The sequence below is a fragment of the Mustela lutreola genome, chromosome 1 (genome assembly GCF_030435805.1).
Source record: "Mustela lutreola isolate mMusLut2 chromosome 1, mMusLut2.pri, whole genome shotgun sequence".
NCBI lineage: Eukaryota > Metazoa > Chordata > Mammalia > Carnivora > Mustelidae > Mustela > Mustela lutreola.
Genome location: NC_081290.1, coordinates 228,610,047 through 228,628,876, shown reverse-complemented (window position 1 = coordinate 228,628,876; position 18,830 = coordinate 228,610,047). Strand labels below are relative to the sequence as shown.

The window sequence follows — 18,830 nt, the reverse complement described above, 5'->3', positions numbered from 1 at the left end:
CCAGGGAGGTGACATGATCAGAAAGATAGATCACTGTGCTGCTGTGTGGGCCAAGGGCACATGTGGCAGCTAGTGCTGTTAGAGGGTTCTGGGCTCGGAGGTGGGGGCTGGTCAGGCTAGCGCCAGGGGCAGATGGGAGATGGATTTTAGCAGAATGTGGGAGCTCAGATTGCCCGAGTAGGATGGACTGAGGTAAAAGGAGGGGTCGCTCAGGCTGGACTGGGTGCTGGCAGCGCCATTCACCAGATGGGGGCTGGGAGGGATGTGGTGTGTTTCTGAGCGGGGGGGGGGGGGGGGGGAAGGAGAGGGAGGCACCAGGAAGCTCCTAGGGTCTTAGAGTGACAGCTGGCAGGAGCCTACACCTAACCACTGCAGAGAAGGGAAACTGAGGCCCAGAGGTGAGAAATGTGCACCCGAGTCCCACACTCGTTCATGGCAGAGATGGAGACAGGACCCACTATTCCTTTCTCCTTTGATTCCCTCCAGGCAGCCCGCCGCCGCCGTGTCCTCAGGAAGCCACATGTGACCTGCACTGTGTTCCCGTCCTGTCCTCTTTCCTATCCAGGTCATCCCAGACTGGAAGGAGCAGGAGTGGGACCCTGAGAAACCCAATGCCTATGCAGGCATCTTCCACTTCCATTTCTGGCGCTTCGGGGAGTGGGTGGACGTGGTCATCGATGACCGGCTGCCCACGGTCAACAACCAGCTCATCTACTGCCATTCCAGCTCCCGCAACGAGTTCTGGTGTGCCCTCGTGGAGAAGGCCTATGCCAAGTAGGTACAGTCAGGGGACCGGTGGGTGGGGGGCCAGCCTGGGGCAGCATGGCTTCCAGGCTCTGTGTGTCTGCACCTCCAGCCAGTGCTTCCGGCACAGAGGCGAGGGGCTGCTTCAAAGTCACACAGTGCGCTCAGAGCCTGGGAACCCAGGGTGTGGCCAGCTGAGCCTGCGCTGTGGGGGTGGTGCCAGGGGGCAGGGTCAGGGAGACCTGGACTGTAGGTCTGTTACCAGGTGTCCTATCCCCAAAACCCATCCACGCAAGGAAGAATAGCTTCTCCTTATTCTACCTGAGAGGGCAGAGCCAACACTCACATTCGGGGTGCTGGATTTTCCCCTCAGATCCAAGCTGCCAGGCCCTCCGTGGCAGCCTGGCTGGGATGTGGGCTCTCAGAGCCCTGGCTGATTGTGGAGCATGGGCCCTCCCTGCCCGTTGGGCTCTGAGCTTCATCCACTCATCCATCTGTCTACCTGACAGTCCATCTATTCTGTTTCCACCGACCCCCACTCCTGCTCTGTGCCAGGCCCTGGGTCCCCAGCACGGGCCCCAGCGAAAGCTGGCCGAGCTGTGGAGGGCTTTGGGGCAGAGTGACCTGCTCAGGCCCCTGCAGGTCAGGGGCAGGCCTGGGGCAGGACGGCGAGTGGGGCTGGAGAGCCCATAGGCTCTGTGGAAACCTCTCCCTGGTTCTGCCTCCCAGGCCCACCTGTTGGTCTCCCTGGACTGTGTGTGTGTGTGTGTGTGAGACAGGAAAAGGAAAGACACCAACTTTCAACATCAAACTCAAGAAAACACAACACCGACAGATTCCATTTTCAGTCCAAAGGGAACCAATCTCGCCCCCTGGTGGGCTCCGAGTCTCCAGCACCCTAGCTGCGGGGGCGGGGTGGGGGCTTCCCTTTCTGGAAGTGCCCCTCACTAGCCCCTCAGTAGCAGCTTCTGCTTCGGTCTCTGCGTCTGTCTATTCCCGCTGGATCCTATAAGCGGAATCTTACAGTATTTACCCTTTCGCATCTGGCTTATTTCTCGGCGCTCGATGCTGTCCGAGCTCACTTCCGTTGCAGCATGCCAGCGTGTCCTTCCTGTCTAGAGCGGCACAGAATTCTGTTGCGTGGATAGGCTCCACTTCGTTTCTCCATTCATCTGTCGGTGGACTCGGGTCGTTTCCACCTTGGGCTGTGGCGAACATACCGTGTGAACATGGGTGTGCAAGTGTCCCTCCGAGTCACTGCTCTCAGCTCTTCGCAGTGTACACCTGGGAGTGAGCTGCGGGATCTCATGGGAGTTCCGTGTTTGAATTTTTCAGTGACTGCCCGACTGTCTTCCACAACAGCTGTGCTATTCATGCTTACTTCTAAAATTGTAAAATGAATGCATGTCTCTTAGAGCAGATCCAGCAAATATAGAAACCCAGGAAGAAGGTAATAAAAGTCCCCTGTGCTCCTGCATATTTTTCCAGGCCTCTCTACTTCTCTGTTTGGGGCCACCTGAGTGAACCAGGCTCCCTGCCTTCCGGAATCTTTGCTCCCCTCCCTTCCAAGGCCCGGCTGCCCACTTCTGTCTCCCTCCCTGTGCTTCTTGTATCCTCTCCACACCCTCCCCACCACTTAGAAACTCCTTTAATATATTTTTCTAGGGGTGCCTGGGTGACTCAGTTCATTAAGCAGCTTCCTTTGGCTCAGGTCGTTATCCCAGGGTCCTGGGATCGAGTCCCACATCTGGCTCCTGGCTCAGCGGAGAGCCTGCTTTTCCCTCCCACTCTATCTGCTGCTCTTCCTGCTTGTACTGTCCCTTTCTGTTAAATGAATAAATAAAACCTTAAAAAAATGTTAAAACATTTTTAAAAAAAGATTATTTATTTATATGACAGAGAGACACACAGCTAGAGAGGGAACACAAACAGGGGTTGTGAGAGAGGGAGAAGCAGACTTCCCTGCCCAGCAGGGAGCCTGATGCAGGGTTCCATCCCAGGATCTTGGGATTATGACCTGAGCTGAAGGCAGCTGCTTAACTGAGCCACCCAGGCGCCCTCCTTTAACATCTTTGATGGCTCTTTTTTTTTGTAGGTTACCTTGTAAAACCTGCGTTCCTGTTTTGTGGGGAACCGCAAAAGATAGGTCAGGTATAGATTTTCATAGATATGTGTAGATTTTCAGTTTATGTAATCTGTTCTGTTATATATCCCATTCTGCTGCTCATGTTCATGTTCAGCACTGCCTTTAAGACTCCCAGCCTTTTCCTAACATTCACAGAAGAAGCTACAGTTGTGCCCTTGGCACCTGGTAGGTTGTACATAGTAGACGATTAGTGTTTTTTATTTTTATTTGTTTATTTATTTATTTATTTATCAGTAATCTCTACACCCAATGTGGGGCTTGAACTCATGACCCTGAGATTAGGAATCCCATACTCTACTGACTGAGCCAGCCAAGCCATGCTCAATGTTTTTTAAATGAACTATTGCATACATTTTCATTTTTTGTTACTTTCTAAAATATTTATTTATCTTCAAAAAGAGAGCGTATGTGTATGTGTTGGGGCCCAGGGGCAGAGGGATGGGGGGAGACTCCCTGCCACATGTGGAGCCTGACACTGGGCACGATCTCAACCCAAGATGATGACCTGAGCCAGAATCAAGTCGGATATTCAACCAGCTGACCCAGGCGCCCCTACCGACATTGGAAACATCCCCAGAATCCAGCTATATTGTTTCGTCAAACGTACCAAGCAAGCACCAGAGATTTCCTGCCACAGGATTTCTTTTACAAGCCTTCGTTGGGGGGCAGCCTCGCATCCCAGAGCATGGATGCAACATTAGTTTCTAAAGTCAATTCCTTGTTGTTAGGCATTTAGGCAATTTCTGCATTTACATTGTTATAAATAATGTAAATTATTCGTAATTGATGTTTCAAAAACTACGTGAGCTTTAAACACTTTTGAGAAGAATCGCTTGATTTCTGGACTGCTAATTTGGAGGACAGGCTGCTAGGGCGAAGGGAAATTTGGGTGACAAAATGGTGTGGTTTGGTGGGACAAACACTGATCTAGGAGCCAGTGATATGGATTACAGTGTTGGCTTTGCTGTGACCTGCTCTGTGACCTTAGCTGTGTGCTTGACCTCTCTGAGTCCCCAAAATGTGCCCTGGAAGGTGAGGGATTTCAGCTGGCTGGGGATTGTGAGCTGGGAATTCTTTCCACATTGCTCCCCAGGCTGGCGGGCTGTTACCAGGCCTTGGATGGAGGCAACACTGCAGATGCGTTGGTGGACTTCACAGGTGGCGTGTCTGAGCCCATCGACCTGACCGAGGGTGGCTTCGCCCACGATGAGGCCAAGAGGAACCAGCTCTTTGAGCGGGTGTTGAAGGTGCACAGCCGGGGAGGCCTCATCAGTGCCTCCATCAAGGTGAGAGCACAGAGGCTGCCCTCCCGAGCTTCTTCGCAGGCCCTTACTGGGGAGCGAGCTGGCCGTGCTGTCCCCGGCAGGGCCCCTGCTCAGATTGGCTCCTAAATCTTTGCCCTCAGCCTGGAGGGTGGAGGGGAGCAGTTGGGGGTGGCCTTCCCCCTCCCCAGTGCTGGGCAGCACAGGCCATAGGCCCCTGTGCCCTAATTTCTATGGTATGAAATACCTTCTGGTTTGACCAGCATCCCCCTTTTATGGGCATCTTGTACTGGGGTGAGGGTTGTCTGTACCTCTGATGGTCCCTTAGTCTGGGTTTGAGGCATCACGAGCTACAAGGTAACGGGAAAGGGGGGAGCCACTTCCTGTAGCTGGCACAGGCCCGAGTGCTTCAAGAGGATCATCTCTTTGACTTACTCCTAATCCAGGTGGGGAATCGGGCTCAGTGCAGACACCAGTGGGGGGTTGTCTAGACCAGAAAAAGGAAAAGCCCTGATTTAGAGCATTTACGGTGTCAGTACTTTCGCCGTGTTGATTTCAAGCTAATGTTTTAACAGTTGCACAGCTGAGCCAGTGGCAGTGAACTCCAGTACACCCCTGGGCCAACCCCACTTTAGGCCCCTTCCTTGACCCCACACTGCTGCTCACTGGGGGCTTTGCGAACTCTGAGCTCAGTCCCTAACCACAGCTTCTGCTTTGTGTAGGGCTGTCATTCCTTCCCTGTCCTGTAGAGGGCGGTGTAGGCGCACACCCGCCTCGCAAACCAACCCGCTGACCGGGCTCTGCCTCTATGGTCAACTGTGTCCTCCCGCAGGCAGTGACAGCAGCAGACATGGAGGCCCGCCTGGCGTGTGGCCTGGTGAAGGGCCACGCATATGCCATCACTGACGTGCGCAAGGTGCGCCTGGGCCACGGCCTGCTGGCCTTCTTCAAGTCGGAGAAGCTCGACATGATCCGCCTTCGGAACCCCTGGGGCGAGCGGGAATGGAATGGGCCGTGGAGTGACACGTGAGGCCCAGGGATGGGAGTGTGGGCACAGGACAGACCCCGGGTGGGTGGGCCCCGGTATGAGATCTTGGGCAAGGGCAAAGGTGGGGCTTCCTGGAGGTGGTGGCTGGGCCTAGAAGGCTTTGGGAGGAGGATGACATTAGGAGACCTATGTTGTAGGAGGTGTGTGTGGGAGTGGGTTGGGGTGGAGGGTGGATTCTGCAGGGCAAGGACCTGGAGGTAGGGATAAGCTGATTCCTATAGGGGACAGAGAGCCCCACCTCGTAGTGAATGGGGAAGAAAGCAGGGAGGGAGACCACCAGGGGTGAGAATGGGGGTGACTGCTCTGTATTCAGCTCATGGCCCTGGTGAAGCTAGGACAGGAACAGAGCCAGGCCTCCAGTGGGGGAGCCCCCTCCCCTGAGGGTCATTCTGCCCTTGCCGCCAGTCTGTGGCTTTGCTCTCAGACCTCCGGCCCCTGGCATGGAAGCAGCCCATGGTTACCTGTGGGAGTGGCAGACAGGCTTTTTGGAGAGGGGCTGGGCCTGGCCCTGGGGCTCCCAGCTATACCCACACTGATGGAGGCCTGGTGCTGAGCTCGCCCTCATGCCTCCTTTCCCTTGCCAGGGTGGCCCTGGTGAGGTCTCTCCTCTTACGCTCCCCCCTCTTCCTCCCCATGTCCATATGCCAGGTCGGAGGAGTGGCAGAAAGTGAGCAAGAGTGAGCGGGAAAAGATGGGTGTGACCGTGCAGGATGACGGGGAGTTCTGGTGAGTGAGCTTTCGTCCCAGGTGGGCGTCTGGGGGCTGTGGCAGGGGGCACCGAAGGGGAGGCCAGGGCCAGGGCTCTAGCCGATGCCCCACCATCAGCTTGCTCTTTGGCTTTGGACAAGCCATTTCTGTGCACTGAGTTGGGCACTAATGGGCCCATCATCCCCATGGTCCCCAGTGCCAACCACAGGGGACTCCGAGCTGTTCGAGCTGGGCCCTCAGCAAGTAGGCTGGGATACCAGCAGGTGGGGCCTTGACCCCTTCGGCAGGGGGCATGCTGGCTGCCTGATTGGTGGGAGCAGGGAGAGGAGAGGCCTCTTGGGGTGGCTGTCCCCTAAGCTGGCTTCTGGGTGCAGAGGAGCCTTTAGTGGGCCAGGAGGGAGACCCAGCCCAGGGGTGAGAGAGTACACTGGGTTTGAGATGAGGGAGTTCAGGGAGGCGAGGGGAACTCCGGGATTGGAGGGTTGGCTGGGAAGATGACAGCAGCCTTGCTTAAAGAGCCCAATAATGAATGATTCCTGCATTCATCCACCCGTGCGTCCAGTAGTCCCGACTCTGTGCCAAGCTCAGAGTCATTCTTCAGCAGGACCCCTGATCCCCATAGGCCATTGCCTCCTGGAGGGGCACAGGGCACCCTTAGTGCCGTAGATGCTGCGAGAGTCCCAGGCCAGCTCAGAGGCTGATGGCAGTGATCCAGGGGTCAGGGGAGCCACAGCAGGTCCCCCCCAGGCCCTCTGGTCTGGGCTCCTGCAGATAAAATCTGCTTTGCCCAGTGTGGCTCGGGGGTCAGTTGAATTAAAACGGAGCAGTGGAGAACCCTCATCAGGGGAAAGGGCTTCTTCATAAGGCCTATCGCCTGTGTGCTCACACTTAATGCACGTATGTGCCTATTCTCGTGTATGTGCCCACTCAAAGGGGGGTGGGCATAGCTGACCTTCCCCGGGCTCCTGAGGTATGCTGGGCGGCACGTTCCCCAAGGGGCTCCTGCCACCAGTGTCTTTGGGCCTCCCAGCAGCGTGGTTGATGATGGATGGAAACATGCTTTATAAACTGTAGAGGGCTGGCCACAGGCGTCCTTTGTACTATTAACAACTGAAGAGCTGGCCTCTGCCAGTTCATGTCCTCTGGAATTTGTACCACAGGCTTGGATTGCTTTCCTCAGTTCCTGCACGAGCTGTGAGAGGGGTGGCTGCTGTGAGGGTCAGTCCCGTCTTACACGTCAGGAGACTGGGGCCAGAGGAGTCGTGAGGCAGGCGTCTGCACACACCCCAGTGTGGGTGGTGGCTCAGGGCACATAGGGTGAGGGGGCAGGTGGGCCAGGCAGGGGACCTGGCCGGCTCATTGCCCCACCGTGGCCAGGATGACCTTCGAGGACATGTGCCGATACTTCACTGACATCATCAAGTGTCGCCTGATCAACACATCTTACCTGAGCGTCCACAAGACGTGGGAGGAGGCCCGGCTCCGGGGTGCCTGGACGAGGCACGAGGACCCCCAGAAGAACCGCAGTGGAGGTTGCATCAATCATAAGAACACCTTCTTCCAGAACCCACAAGTGAGCGTGCTCGGGGATCCCATCCCCCGCCCTTGCCACCGTCCTGCATGACCCTGGGTACCTCCCTGTCCCCCTGCGGGCCTCTGTGCACCTGTCTGTTTAGTTGGGGGGGGGGGCGCGTTCAGGGGAGGTCCTGGGCAACCTGCAGATGATAAAGACAAGGAACTAAGGCTCTGGGAACTCATGGCTGTCTCGTCCAGAGTTACCAGGACATTTAGAGGGAAGCTGAGCTGAGGACTCGAACCCTGTGTTTCTATACCTACGGTGCTGCTCTTGCCAGAGGAGCTTGCCAGGCTGGCTTTCCCTCAGGGAGGACGTCTCCCCTGCAGCCTCCTTGGTTGTGAACCTGGCAGCTTATTAGTTCTCATGTGTGACGTGCCTTCATTTGGCACCAACTGCATGCGGGCTCGGAGCTGAGCCTCCCTGAAGTCACCAAGTCTTGTTGCCACTCCTACAGGGTGGGCATCATGGGCCTGAATCATAGATGAGGGACTGAGGCTCAGAGAGGCGCTGTGATTCATGCGAGCTCTCCCCTTTGAGCTGGGGCCTGGCTCCGGCCTAGCTTCAGGGAGCCGGCAAGCCCATGTCCGGCACAGTCTTACCACAGTATCTCTCTTCCTCGGCTGTCCCTGCAGTACATCTTTGATGTCAAGAAGCCAGAAGATGAAGTGCTGATCTGTATCCAGCAGCGGCCGAAACAGTCCACCCGCCGGGATGGCAAGGGTGAAAATCTGGCCATTGGCTTTGATATCTACAAGGTAAGGCCAGCTGGGTCCCCTGCTCTGGGTGAGGAGATCGAGGGAGCTGGATTTTAGGCCATCTGGGCCTGGGGAGAATATTCTAGAACACTTGGGTCCCTGACCTCATCCCTGCCCTCTGGCCGCAGTGGCTGATGCCCTGGGCCTGCTGTGGCGTGAGCCCTCTTTGGAACATCGGCAGAGGGCTCCACCTGCCTGGGGTTGGCTGCCCTGGGAGCTCTCAGTCTGGTTTCTTCCCTTCCAGGACCCACAGGCTCTTTGGTGTTTGGGAAGGGGAAGACAGCCAGTGGTCAGGCCACACCCTGGGAGGCTCTGGGTCCCCCTGAGCTAGAGGCCCTGCTGGGCCCTGGGAGCAGGCATCCCGGGCAGAGCCAGGCAGGCTTCCCGCTGGTGGCTCCCACTGGTCTGGGGCCCGAGACTATGCTCATGTTGCAACACCTGGGGTGTGACAGCACACAGCATAACAGGACACCACGGGCCCCCCAGATGCCCAGAACCTCAGGAGACCACATGTGGGCTAAGCCCCTGTATTAGGTGTGCTTGGTCATGTACTGACGGTCTGTGCATGTCCTTGTGTTGCGACGTCCGCCGTGTGCTAGAGTGTCCTGACTTTGACCTGTTGGGACCTCACGTGATGGGCCTGCAGCTCATCATGGCAGGAGTTGGCTAGCATGTCCCGGCAACTGGTGACATCATTGCCTGGCCCCGGGCTGTGATGTGGGTTGATAGTGACTCTGGGGGCTGCCATTGAGTCAGAAACCACAGGGACCTCATGACCAGGGAGGAGTCCTGGTGCCTTCCTACTCTTAATGGCTTTGCTGAGACCTAATCCACATGCCATACAGCTCACTCACTCAGTGTGCTGTGACTTGGAGCATATTTGGAGAGTTGTGTGACCATTGCCACTATTTTATTTTTAATTTTTTTTTCCAAATGATTTTTTTCCCATTTTATTTTATTTTATTTTATTTTATTTTATTTTATTTCTCTTCGATGTTCCAGCATTCATTGTTTATGCACCACAGGCAGTGCTCCGTGCAATATGTGTCCTCCATAATACCCACCACCAGGCTCATGCAACCCCCTACCCCTCCTCCTCCCTCCAAAACCCTCAGTTTGTTCCTCAGAGTCCACAGTCTCTCATGGTTTGCATCGCCACAATTTTAGAGCATTTTTGTCACCCCGAAAAGAAACCTGGCACCCTTCAGCCACCACTGCTCAGTGCCGGCCTCACCCAGCCACAGGACTCGGGCAAGCACCCATCTACCCCGGTCTCTGCCCATTTGCCTTTTCCGGGCAGTGCATGGACGCAGATTCTGTCACTGTATTCACGGGCGGGAGCACGGGAGCCGGAACCGGGATGGGGGTGTGGGGGTTGAGGGGGGGTGGGGGTTGAGAGGGCCCCGAGGGGATGGGGGGGGGCAGGGGGCGGGGCATGCGTGTGGCCCAGCCCCCTCTCCCTGTGCACATGGGCAGGTGGAAGAGAACCGGCAGTACCGCATGCACAGCCTGCAGCACCGGGCTGCCAGCTCCATCTACATCAACTCGCGCAGTGTCTTCCTGAGGACCGACCAGCCCGAGGGCCGCTTTGTCATAATCCCCACCACCTTCGAGCCTGGCCACACTGGCGAGTTCCTGCTTCGGGTCTTCACTGACGTGCCCTCCAACTGCCAGTGCGTGGGGGCAGCTCGGGCCGCGGTTGGGAGGGCCCAGTCCCTATACCAGGCTGCCCCAGAATCTGCAGCCACAGAGATGTTAGGTATCTGCCCCAGGCATGGAGCCCAGGCTTCCAGCCTCCCTAGGATGGCACTGGCGCTCATGGCACCCATGGCCATCCTTCTTCTCCCCTCCCCTGCTCCTCCATCCCCTCTCTTGGCTACATAAAGGGACAATGTCTCGTATGTGCACGGCACTTCACAGTTTACAAAGCTTTCAGTCATCTCATTTGCTCTTCCAGAATCCCAAGTGGGTGGCCTGACCCCTCCATTTTACAGATCAGGATTGGGGATCATGGTCGGGGCTTGGTTTCCAAGGTCATGACACCAGTGGTTGAGTTGGGCTAGGTGGACTGCTGGAACCATTCCATCCCTGCTGGGGTGCAGACCCTGTGAGTCCCACAACTGCCCTCCCACTTCGGCAGGCAGCTCCTTGCACCCATGGCAGACCTGGGAGGCAGCATGTGTGGTGGGCTCAGTGCAACTGAGTCCTGCCAGTCCACATTCCACCTCTGTCCCGCTGTGGGGCAGATCCCTTCTCTTGATGAGCCCAGTGCTTCATAGTCTGTTAAATGGGCATGGTAATAGTCACCTATCACCCGGGGCTTCGGGAAGATGACACATAATACCTGTAACATCCCAGCAGAGGGCTGGGCCCACAGCAGGTGCTCAGTATATTGCTTTTCTCTCCGGCAGAATGGGGCACCCTTACAGAGGGAAAGAGCAGCAGGAAGCCCAGGGTGGTTTGCCCAGGATAAGTAGTGTCTGGACTAAATATTACTCCCCTCCCCTTCCCCCTTCTCAAACCCTCGCACCTCACCCCTCTCCTCCTCTGCCCTGTCCCAGGGAGCTGCGCCTGGATGAGCCCCCTCGCTCCTGCTGGAGCTCCTTGTGTGGCTACCCCCAGCAGGTGACCCAGGTGCACGTCCTAGGGGCTGCTGGTCTCAAGGACTCCTCGACAGGTGAGTTAGCCCAGGGAAAGCTCCAGGACCTACCTTGCTGAGAAGGTGGCTCCGTCCTCTTCCCAGCCCCGTCCTCTTCCCTCTGCTCAACAACAGACACCCAGCCTCCAGATCTCTCCTGCTCTCACTCACGGAGTGAGCAATCCTTTCCTAACATCCATGCTGGGCTGAGTCTTGGAATGAAACTGGGTGCCTAGAGAGGAACTGGGCACCTGCTCTTGGGCAGCTTCCTATGTGGTGGAGACAGTCAGACACAGGAACAGCCAGCCAGGAGGCACGGCTTAGGGAAGGCTTCCTGGAGGAGGTGGCCTTTCTCCAAGCTGAGGAAGCATTAACGTACGTTGGTGAAGTGGAATAGGGGAGTGCTCAGCATGGAGGCCAGGGATCGACAGTGTGCTGCCCACCCCCCGCCCCATTTCTGGAAGTTAGGAAGTGAGTCAGGCTCTGTCTCCCTTCTATTGAATATAGGACTCGGACTTCTGCTTTGGTGAGGGGAACTCACTTCTCAGACACCTGTCCCAACCCCCACCACCCCTACCCCAACCCCACCATCACCCCATTGCCCACTCAATTTGTCTAGGAGCCAACTCTTATGTTATCATTAAGTGTGAGGGGGACAAAGTCTGCTCGGCCGTGCAGAAAGGTACCTCAACGCCCGAGTATGATGTGAAAGGCATCTTCTACCGCAAGAAACCGGGCCAGCCCATCACAGTCCAGGTGAGCCTGCCCGTCCCAAGGGCCCCTCCTGGCGTGCCACTTCCCCCTGCCCCCAGCCCCCACCTGATGCTTCCCCATTCACAGGGGCTGGGCCCGGGATTGCAGATTTTTTTGTTGGGGACCTAGGAACACTATGTGCTGATTCCTATTCTCTCCCTGACATGGTATGGCCTCAGGAATTCTCTTACCTGCCCTGCCCAGTGTCCCAGAGTCTGTGGGGTGGGCAGATTAGATTAGCTGGTAAGAATTTGCGACACAGCAGGGTTAGGCCAGGGACAGTGGTCTTCTTTGCCAGCTTTGCCCCAGTGGCTTGGGAGTTGTTCCTTAAATACCTCCAGAGATGGGTCTGCCTGAGAGCTTGTACCAAGATAAGATGCAGTGTAATGGGGGTGGCTGTCCTGAGAGCGAGGGACCAGAAAGCTGAGGTCCTGGGCATGGGATGATTCTGGGCTCATTAGTGGGAAGTCCTCTGCCCCTGGGCCCAGGCCAGCCCCTCCCTGGGTGAGAAACCATCTGTAAACAAATGTCCAGTTCCCCTGGAGAAGCCACTATAGGATTTCCAAGTTTTCCTAACACTGGATGCCATTGGATCAAATCACAGACCCGTAGATGTTGGGGCTAAAAAGACCCATAGGGGCCGCTGATCCAGCCCTTGTATTGAAGATGGGGGAAGTCAGAGCAGCAGGTGTATCGCTTGTCCAGTGTCACCTAAAGTCTGCCGCAGTGCTAATAACACACTTAACTGTATACGTGGTAGGGAGTTGGACAGATAGGAGGAAGCCTGAGATTCTGGAAGGGGTACGGCCTGACCTATATTCCGGCTCTTCAAGATGCCTCCCCCTCCCATCCCATGTTCCTCTGTCTCCTTCCAGATATGGAACCACCGAGTCCTGAAAGACGAATTCTTGGGCCAGGTGCAGCTGAAGGCTGACCCCGATGACCTCCAGGCCCTGCACACCCTCCACCTCCGGGACTGCAACAGCCGGCAGCCCAGCGACCTGCCTGGCACCGTCGCCGTGCGTGTCTTCAGCAGCACTTCCCTCATGGCTGTCTGACACCCACCCACCCACCTGGCTGTCACAGTTTTAAACCATCTGCATGTCCCCAACCTGGCCAGGGACTCACCTGAGAGCCAGGACGCTGGGAGCTTCTTCCCAGCTTTTCCACTGACTTGCTGTGTGACCTGGGGAGGCCTCTGCCCTTCTCAGGGCCTCAGTGTCCCAAGGGTCCCGAAGTGTTCCCTTCTCATGGAGGAACCTTCCTGCCTGAGATTTATAATCACACCCCTTACCCCAGCTGTCACTACTGCTAAGGGATTCTATCCGTTGAAAACATTTTCCCAAGGCCCTGCTGTCTGCCAACGGAGTGCCAAGATGTCACTTGTTTACACACAATCTGCCACCTCCCCGAACCCCACTCTTGCCCCTGTTGTCCCTGGGCCCGCTTTTTCTGTCCCCTATACCTGGTTTGCTAGCCACCTTAAAAGGGCTCTTGGCTCTTGCTGGGTTCCTGCTTGGGCTGGAGTCAGGAAAATGGGCAGGTGACATTTGTTCGTTCTCTCATCCTGTTCACTTGCTCGTCCATTTATTTATTCAACAGAGGTTTGCCAAATGAATAAATGACACCCATGAGAGTCCCAGTGGTGCCGGCCACCTCCCTACCACTCTGGGAGACCCGGCATCTGTGTGGGGCCTCACTCCTGCTCTCAGGTCCTCTCCGAGGCGGATGCCCACATGCCCAGAGGAGCTACTGTGGCTGCCATCTTGCCCCAGGCTCTGATTGCTCTCCTAGTCTCTGGGTGAAGCCCCCTAGTGGGATGGCATCAGTGGTTGTGGGAGGAAGGGAATTTTCCTGCCTCTGTTGCCTTCATGCCAGAAGGTGTGTGCTTGGTTTGGTGGCCAGGAGGATGTGAGGAGGCCTGGGGACCTGAAGGTTCCTCTCTGCTGCAAGACTTTTCCTAGGAGGAGGGACCCTGGGACAGTGGTCTCAGGCCCACTGGGCTCAGGTCACTTGTTGGGCTTGGAAGGAGACAGGTGAATCCATCATCTGACCAGAGGCGGCTCTCCCCAAAATTCCCCCCCAGAATGCAGCCCAATGAGCTATGGCCCTCCTCTTGCTGCCTGGACCAAAATGTTCCTTTAGTCTTCAATGTTTTATATTCTTCATGTGTTACCAATTTCAACCAGGGGCTTTGAAAGGAAAACAAAAGCCTGAGCCCCTTTATTCATCTTCAGCTCCAGTTCCTGTGGTCCTCTGATTTTAATTTTGATTCTGCCAGGGTGGGCGGGGTATATAGGGATGAGGAGAAGTCCTGCCTTCTCAGACAGGCCCACGGTGGGGGGGGAGGGGTGGTGAAGAAGAGGGTGTTTCCTACTTGGATGTGTTGCCAGCTGGCCCCACCCAGTTCTTAGTGAGTGTTGGTGCCACAACCTGCTTGGGTCCCTTCTGTGCCCTTCTCTGGCTCCAGACAGGGGGATGCAAATGAAAAACCCAGTTGGTTCAAGAACAGGAATTCCTGTGGCCTTGTTGGGGATTTGTGGCTTGCTCTGTTCCTGTGCCCTGGCACCCTTCCACAGGAAGGGCTGGGAAGCGAACCAGGAGGCCAAGAGGATTCCTTCTTGAAAACCTGGGCCTGGGGCTGGGCCAGGACCACATGACCAGGAGCAAGTCACTGAAACCACCTGTGCCTCAATTTCCCTTCTGCGAAGTGGGGCCCACGGTTCTTGTTTGCCGGCACTCTTACTACCATGTGCTGAGTAAGGGCACACCCTTCATGTATCTCTGTATGCGAGCACACCATACACCTTCACGGAGTCACTCAGTGTCTTTTCCAAGTGAAGACTCCTGAGTTGGGGCGGAGAGGTGAGGGCCAGATAAGCCAGCTTGGGGCCCCTGGGGCCAACACCCGGGTCTTCGCTCTGCCATGTGCACCTGGGCTAGGAGGCAAACCGGGAGCAACTGGCTGGCCTGTGTGGGCTTCAGTCTGGGGACTGGACACTGCCTTCCCCTTTCCCCCAAGAAAAACCAGGTTTGGCAGCCCTGCCCCTACTTGCTGCCCTCAGTGGTCCAGCCTGGCTCCTGGCTGTGCAAAGGTGCCCGGTCCCTGGGCAGGTGAGGATGGCGTTCTTCCTACTGGGTGGGGAGAGCAAATGCTCCATGCTCCCGATGTGCCCTGCAGCCCGTGGGGGGCCTCAGGGTCCCCACTTGCCGCTGGGCAGGGGTTCCGGTCACACCACCTGGATGTGGTTTTCACTCCCCTCAGGACCGACCGTGGGGTCAAGAGTGGAGACCTTTTCTGTTCTCAGAATAAACATTAACCACAATCCCAGAAAGACTTTCTTGGATCTGTCTGTCCCTCTGTGGGTAAGGGAGAGTGGAGGGAATATTTCCAGCTCATGTGTGGGCAGAGGTCGTGGGGATCATGCCATCATTCCTTCAGCCCACCTTGTCCCAAGCCTCGCCCCAGGCACTGGGGACGTAGGGAACCAGCCTGTCCCATCTGTGGGGCTGTCCACACACCAGGTCCATGCATACACTGTGGCCCTAACAAACACTGTGCAGGGAGTGACTGGAAAGGCAGTGTGGGTTCTGGGGGCTTCCAGCTGACCTGGGAGGGAAGGTCGGGCCCCCTGGTGCAAGTGGACTGTGGAGAGAGAGAGGAAGTCACAGAAAGAGGGGCGGGGTTTGTGGGTACAGTTGGATGGTGGGGAGGCCAGAGTGCAAGCTATTAGGAGGAAGATGCTGTCCGCTCCAGCCAGGAGCTGGGGTCGGGGGTAGGTGGGGGGGTAGGGGCTCGGGAGAACTAGTGGACAGATTTTGGAAGTAGAGTAGGACAGAATTCAGTGATGACTGGGTTAGGGTGGGTGGGGAATGAGGGGAAATTAATGAAGGTCAGTCAGTTCATAGGTCTCTCTACAGGACCGTGAGCAAAGAACATTATGAATGCTGAGCCCTGCTTAGCACAGAACATGACCGTGGGTGCTGGGTAGATTGTTGCCGTTACGGCAACCGGCGATTGCTGAGGACCTCTCCACTCCCTACCACACTGGGGCCATCCTCACATCAGGCCTGCATTCTGCCCCCGTGTTCCTCTCAGGGTCTCTCTGTTTTCCCAGCTGTGCAGGCCGTGTTCAGCCTGGGAGGCTCAGCAAGGGAGGTGATGGGAGGAGGGGTAGGTAGCAAGGGGCAGGGGCAGGCACCAGCCCAGAAGTGAGGACGGCACCCCGGAGCAACCCCTGCCCAGGGCCGCCTGACTGAGCTCACACTGGCAGCTGGGGTCCTGCAAGGGTCAGGAGTGCCGGGTCAGAGTCTTCGAGTCTGGGCAATGTTGCTTCTCACCTGCAGCTCTAGGGGGAGGCCAGACGCTCAGCCTTGCTCCTATGGGGACTCCAGGGGGCAGTTCTGCCTGCGCCCACCAGGTGGCACACTTGGCCCCCCACCCCGGTCTTTGGTTGGGGGTAGCTTCCTCCCTGCAGACACATCTCCGTTACAGAGGTGGGGGCTTGGCGAGCACCTCCCTCTACCCGGACCAAAGTTGCCCCCAGACAGGCCCACACTGATGGGTGGCAGGAGGCAGAGACCGGCAACAAGGACATGCCAGGTCTCAGCGAGGAGTCCTCAGTGTTACTGTCTTTGCCAACGCTAATAACACTGTGTACTCCTGTGTATGCCCCTCTCCTCGCACTTTTAAATCACATTATTTCCCTTCAATTCGTATGTGTCCCTGGCACAGGCAGGGTTGCCCCAAGTCAGTGGGGTTGAGAAAGTTTCCTGGTTGATTAGGGACACCAGCCCCCCACCCACCCCTAGAACAGGTTGTGGGGACCGTGTTGAAGTGAAGAGCTTCAGGGGACACATCTGAGGGGAGCCCTTGGGAAACAGGTCTGGGGAAGGGTGTGTGTGTGGACTGGGGAGAAAGAGCCAGAACATGGGGCTTACAACCTCCTGCCCGGCCCTGCCTGGTCCTTTCCTCTCGAGGCATTTAAGGAGAAGAAAACAAGGCTTGGTGGAGGGCCAGCAGGTGCTGAGACTCAGCAAATCAATGACCCGGTGGGGATGGGGGAGGTGCCCGCCACGTGCAGGGAGCAGGTGGTTACTGCCGGTAATAGCAGGCAGGCAGCTGAAGCCGTCTGGGGAGCTTTTGCCGGAGTCCCGCACTGGTCGGAAGCACCGCAGAGGAACCCGGGAGTCTGGGCGTCCTCACTGGGCAGCATAGCCTGCCTCCTGTGCTGATGTCACAGGGCACCCAGGTCTTGGAGGCCCCTCTGACTCCGCCTCCTGAGGGAAGGCTCCGGAGGGGGGCGCGGGGAGGGCAGCAGTGCTGTTGGACAGCTGTCCTGGTCGGGAAAGAGAAGGAGACGCTGAGAGGGAGACAGCTGGTCACACAGGTAAGAACTGACAGCTCCAGAGAGACACCCCCCTGCTCCCCCCCAAGGGTGACGAGCCTCGGAGCAAGACAGAGGAAGAGAGGACGTGTGTCAGCAGATTGTCCCAGACCCAGGACCCCAGCTCTTGAGCCTTTCGTGCAGGGGGCAGCTGCATTCCGTCTGGTGGGCAGCTGAGACTGGGGAGCTGGGACCCCGGTAAGCATGGGCTGCCTGCTCTCCTGGGTGCTGGGAGAAGGGTGTGGTGGACGTCCCGGGAATCACGGATCCGCCCATCCTGGGGCCCCTGCCCTTACAGCCGTTTCCTCCTAGTCTGGCCCCCCTGCCACAGCAGCCACTGAATGAAACTGTCCTGAACCTAGACAGATAGAGGCTTGTAACGGGGAGAAAGGCAAAGCCAAGGGATACGGTGTCCATTGAATGGTCTCTGAGAGGGCCTTGGGGCAGGGGAGCAAACGTGCTGGGGAGGCAATGAGAGAGAGAGACTCTTTTGGCCTCTGACACGATTCCTTGATCTTCTTTCTCTCTCTTTGGATAAGTGACTTCCTTCCTCTGTGCCTCAAACTTCCCCTCTGTGAAATGGGAATAAGAACCACCACATACCACCCACCCCCCCTCCGGCCCCACTCCAAGTTGGGTAAAGTCAGCATGGACATAGAAGTGTAAATACAGTTTTTGTACAAGAAGTTTATCTTGTAGCTTTTTCCTTCTGTGTACTGTTAAATTCCATGCTCCTTTCACCCTCCAGAGCCCTGAAAAGCTGGGCTCTGCCCCAGCTTTCGAGGCTCACCCTGGTGCAGGAGGTCGGTCCAGCCACAAGGCACCCTGCTCAGATGCAGCTCCCCACGGCAGCCACCTGCCAGCCCCGTTGAATTGCCTTCCCCACCAGTCAGGCTGGGGGCTGGTCTCCAGCAGAACTGCTCGCCTGCTGTGTTCTGGAGCTCCAGGCCAGGGGTCAGGGCTCAGGTGTCAGGCAGTGTCCTGGACAGGGGATCAAATGCCTCAGTGCCTCTGAATGGGCCTTGTGAAAAATTGATGCTCACCCTGGAGGGGCAGAGGGGCCCTCCACCAGAGCCTGTGGGCTGGGGCTATCTTGGATCACCACGTTTGGTCCCACGGTTCCTTCCTGAGCAGTCTCTGGGCCTGGCCTTATACTGTGTGAGGTAGAGGCTGAGCTCACCCCTGCCCTGGATTAACTCTCCAACTTTAGGGGGACAGAGGTGGGGACAGACCCTGACCTGACAACATAATGCATATAGTCAGAGCTGGATAGATAGAAACATCAGGGTTCTTCGATGCCTAGGGGTGGTCAGAGAAGACTTCCTGGAGGAGGTGCTATCTGAACTGAGCCATGAAGTATAGGTGGGAATTTACTAGTCAGAATTCCAGGTGGAGGGGTCAGTGTATGCAGAGGCCAGGAGCTATGAAAAGGGCTGGCATGTTTCCAGAGGAGTGAGTGCTGAGGATAGCCCAGGTGTCAGGGAGAAGGTAGGGAAAAGGCAGTGAGAGGTAAGACTAAGACTTCAGTAAGAGCTGTATCATACTGGGCCTTACAAGCCAGCCTCACAGGCTTAGGACCCCCATCCTGAAAGCAGTGGGTGCTCTGGGGAAGGGTTTTAGGCAGGGTAGGCCATGAACAGGTCCTGCTCAGCCTATGACCATCCCCTGGGGACTGGTTTCTCCTGTCACCCAAACTCCCAGCCCTGAGCTGGGAGGCTGGAAATCAAGTCCTAGTCCTAGTTCTGAACTTGTCCTGCCCTGCTGTGTGATTTTGGCAAGTCTTGGTCCCTCTATGTCCTGGTCGTTCCCATAT

At 56.7% G+C, this 18,830-nt stretch overlaps 1 protein-coding gene across 5 annotated transcripts in view; it reads left to right on the top strand.

Annotated features, from left to right (window-relative positions):
* The window catches only part of CAPN5 (calpain 5), a 53,241-nt gene extending 38,276 nt beyond the window's left edge, over positions 1-14,965 (top strand). For 4 of the 5 annotated variants that reach the window (XM_059188266.1, XM_059188275.1, XM_059188285.1 and 1 more), the window contains exons 4-13: positions 566-774; positions 3,984-4,176; positions 4,985-5,178; positions 5,849-5,926; positions 7,286-7,481; positions 8,117-8,239; positions 9,716-9,912; positions 10,801-10,916; positions 11,497-11,633; positions 12,506-14,965. In XM_059188266.1, coding sequence (XP_059044249.1) covers positions 566-774; positions 3,984-4,176; positions 4,985-5,178; positions 5,849-5,926; positions 7,286-7,481; positions 8,117-8,239; positions 9,716-9,912; positions 10,801-10,916; positions 11,497-11,633; positions 12,506-12,688 — 1,626 coding nt within the window. In that variant the 3' untranslated portion in view covers positions 12,689-14,965. The remainder of the gene's footprint in view (positions 1-565; positions 775-3,983; positions 4,177-4,984; positions 5,179-5,848; positions 5,927-7,285; positions 7,482-8,116; positions 8,240-9,715; positions 9,913-10,800; positions 10,917-11,496; positions 11,634-12,505) is intronic. The other variant, XM_059188295.1, reaches the window with a different exon arrangement.
* Positions 14,966-18,830: the final 3,865 nt, after the last annotated feature.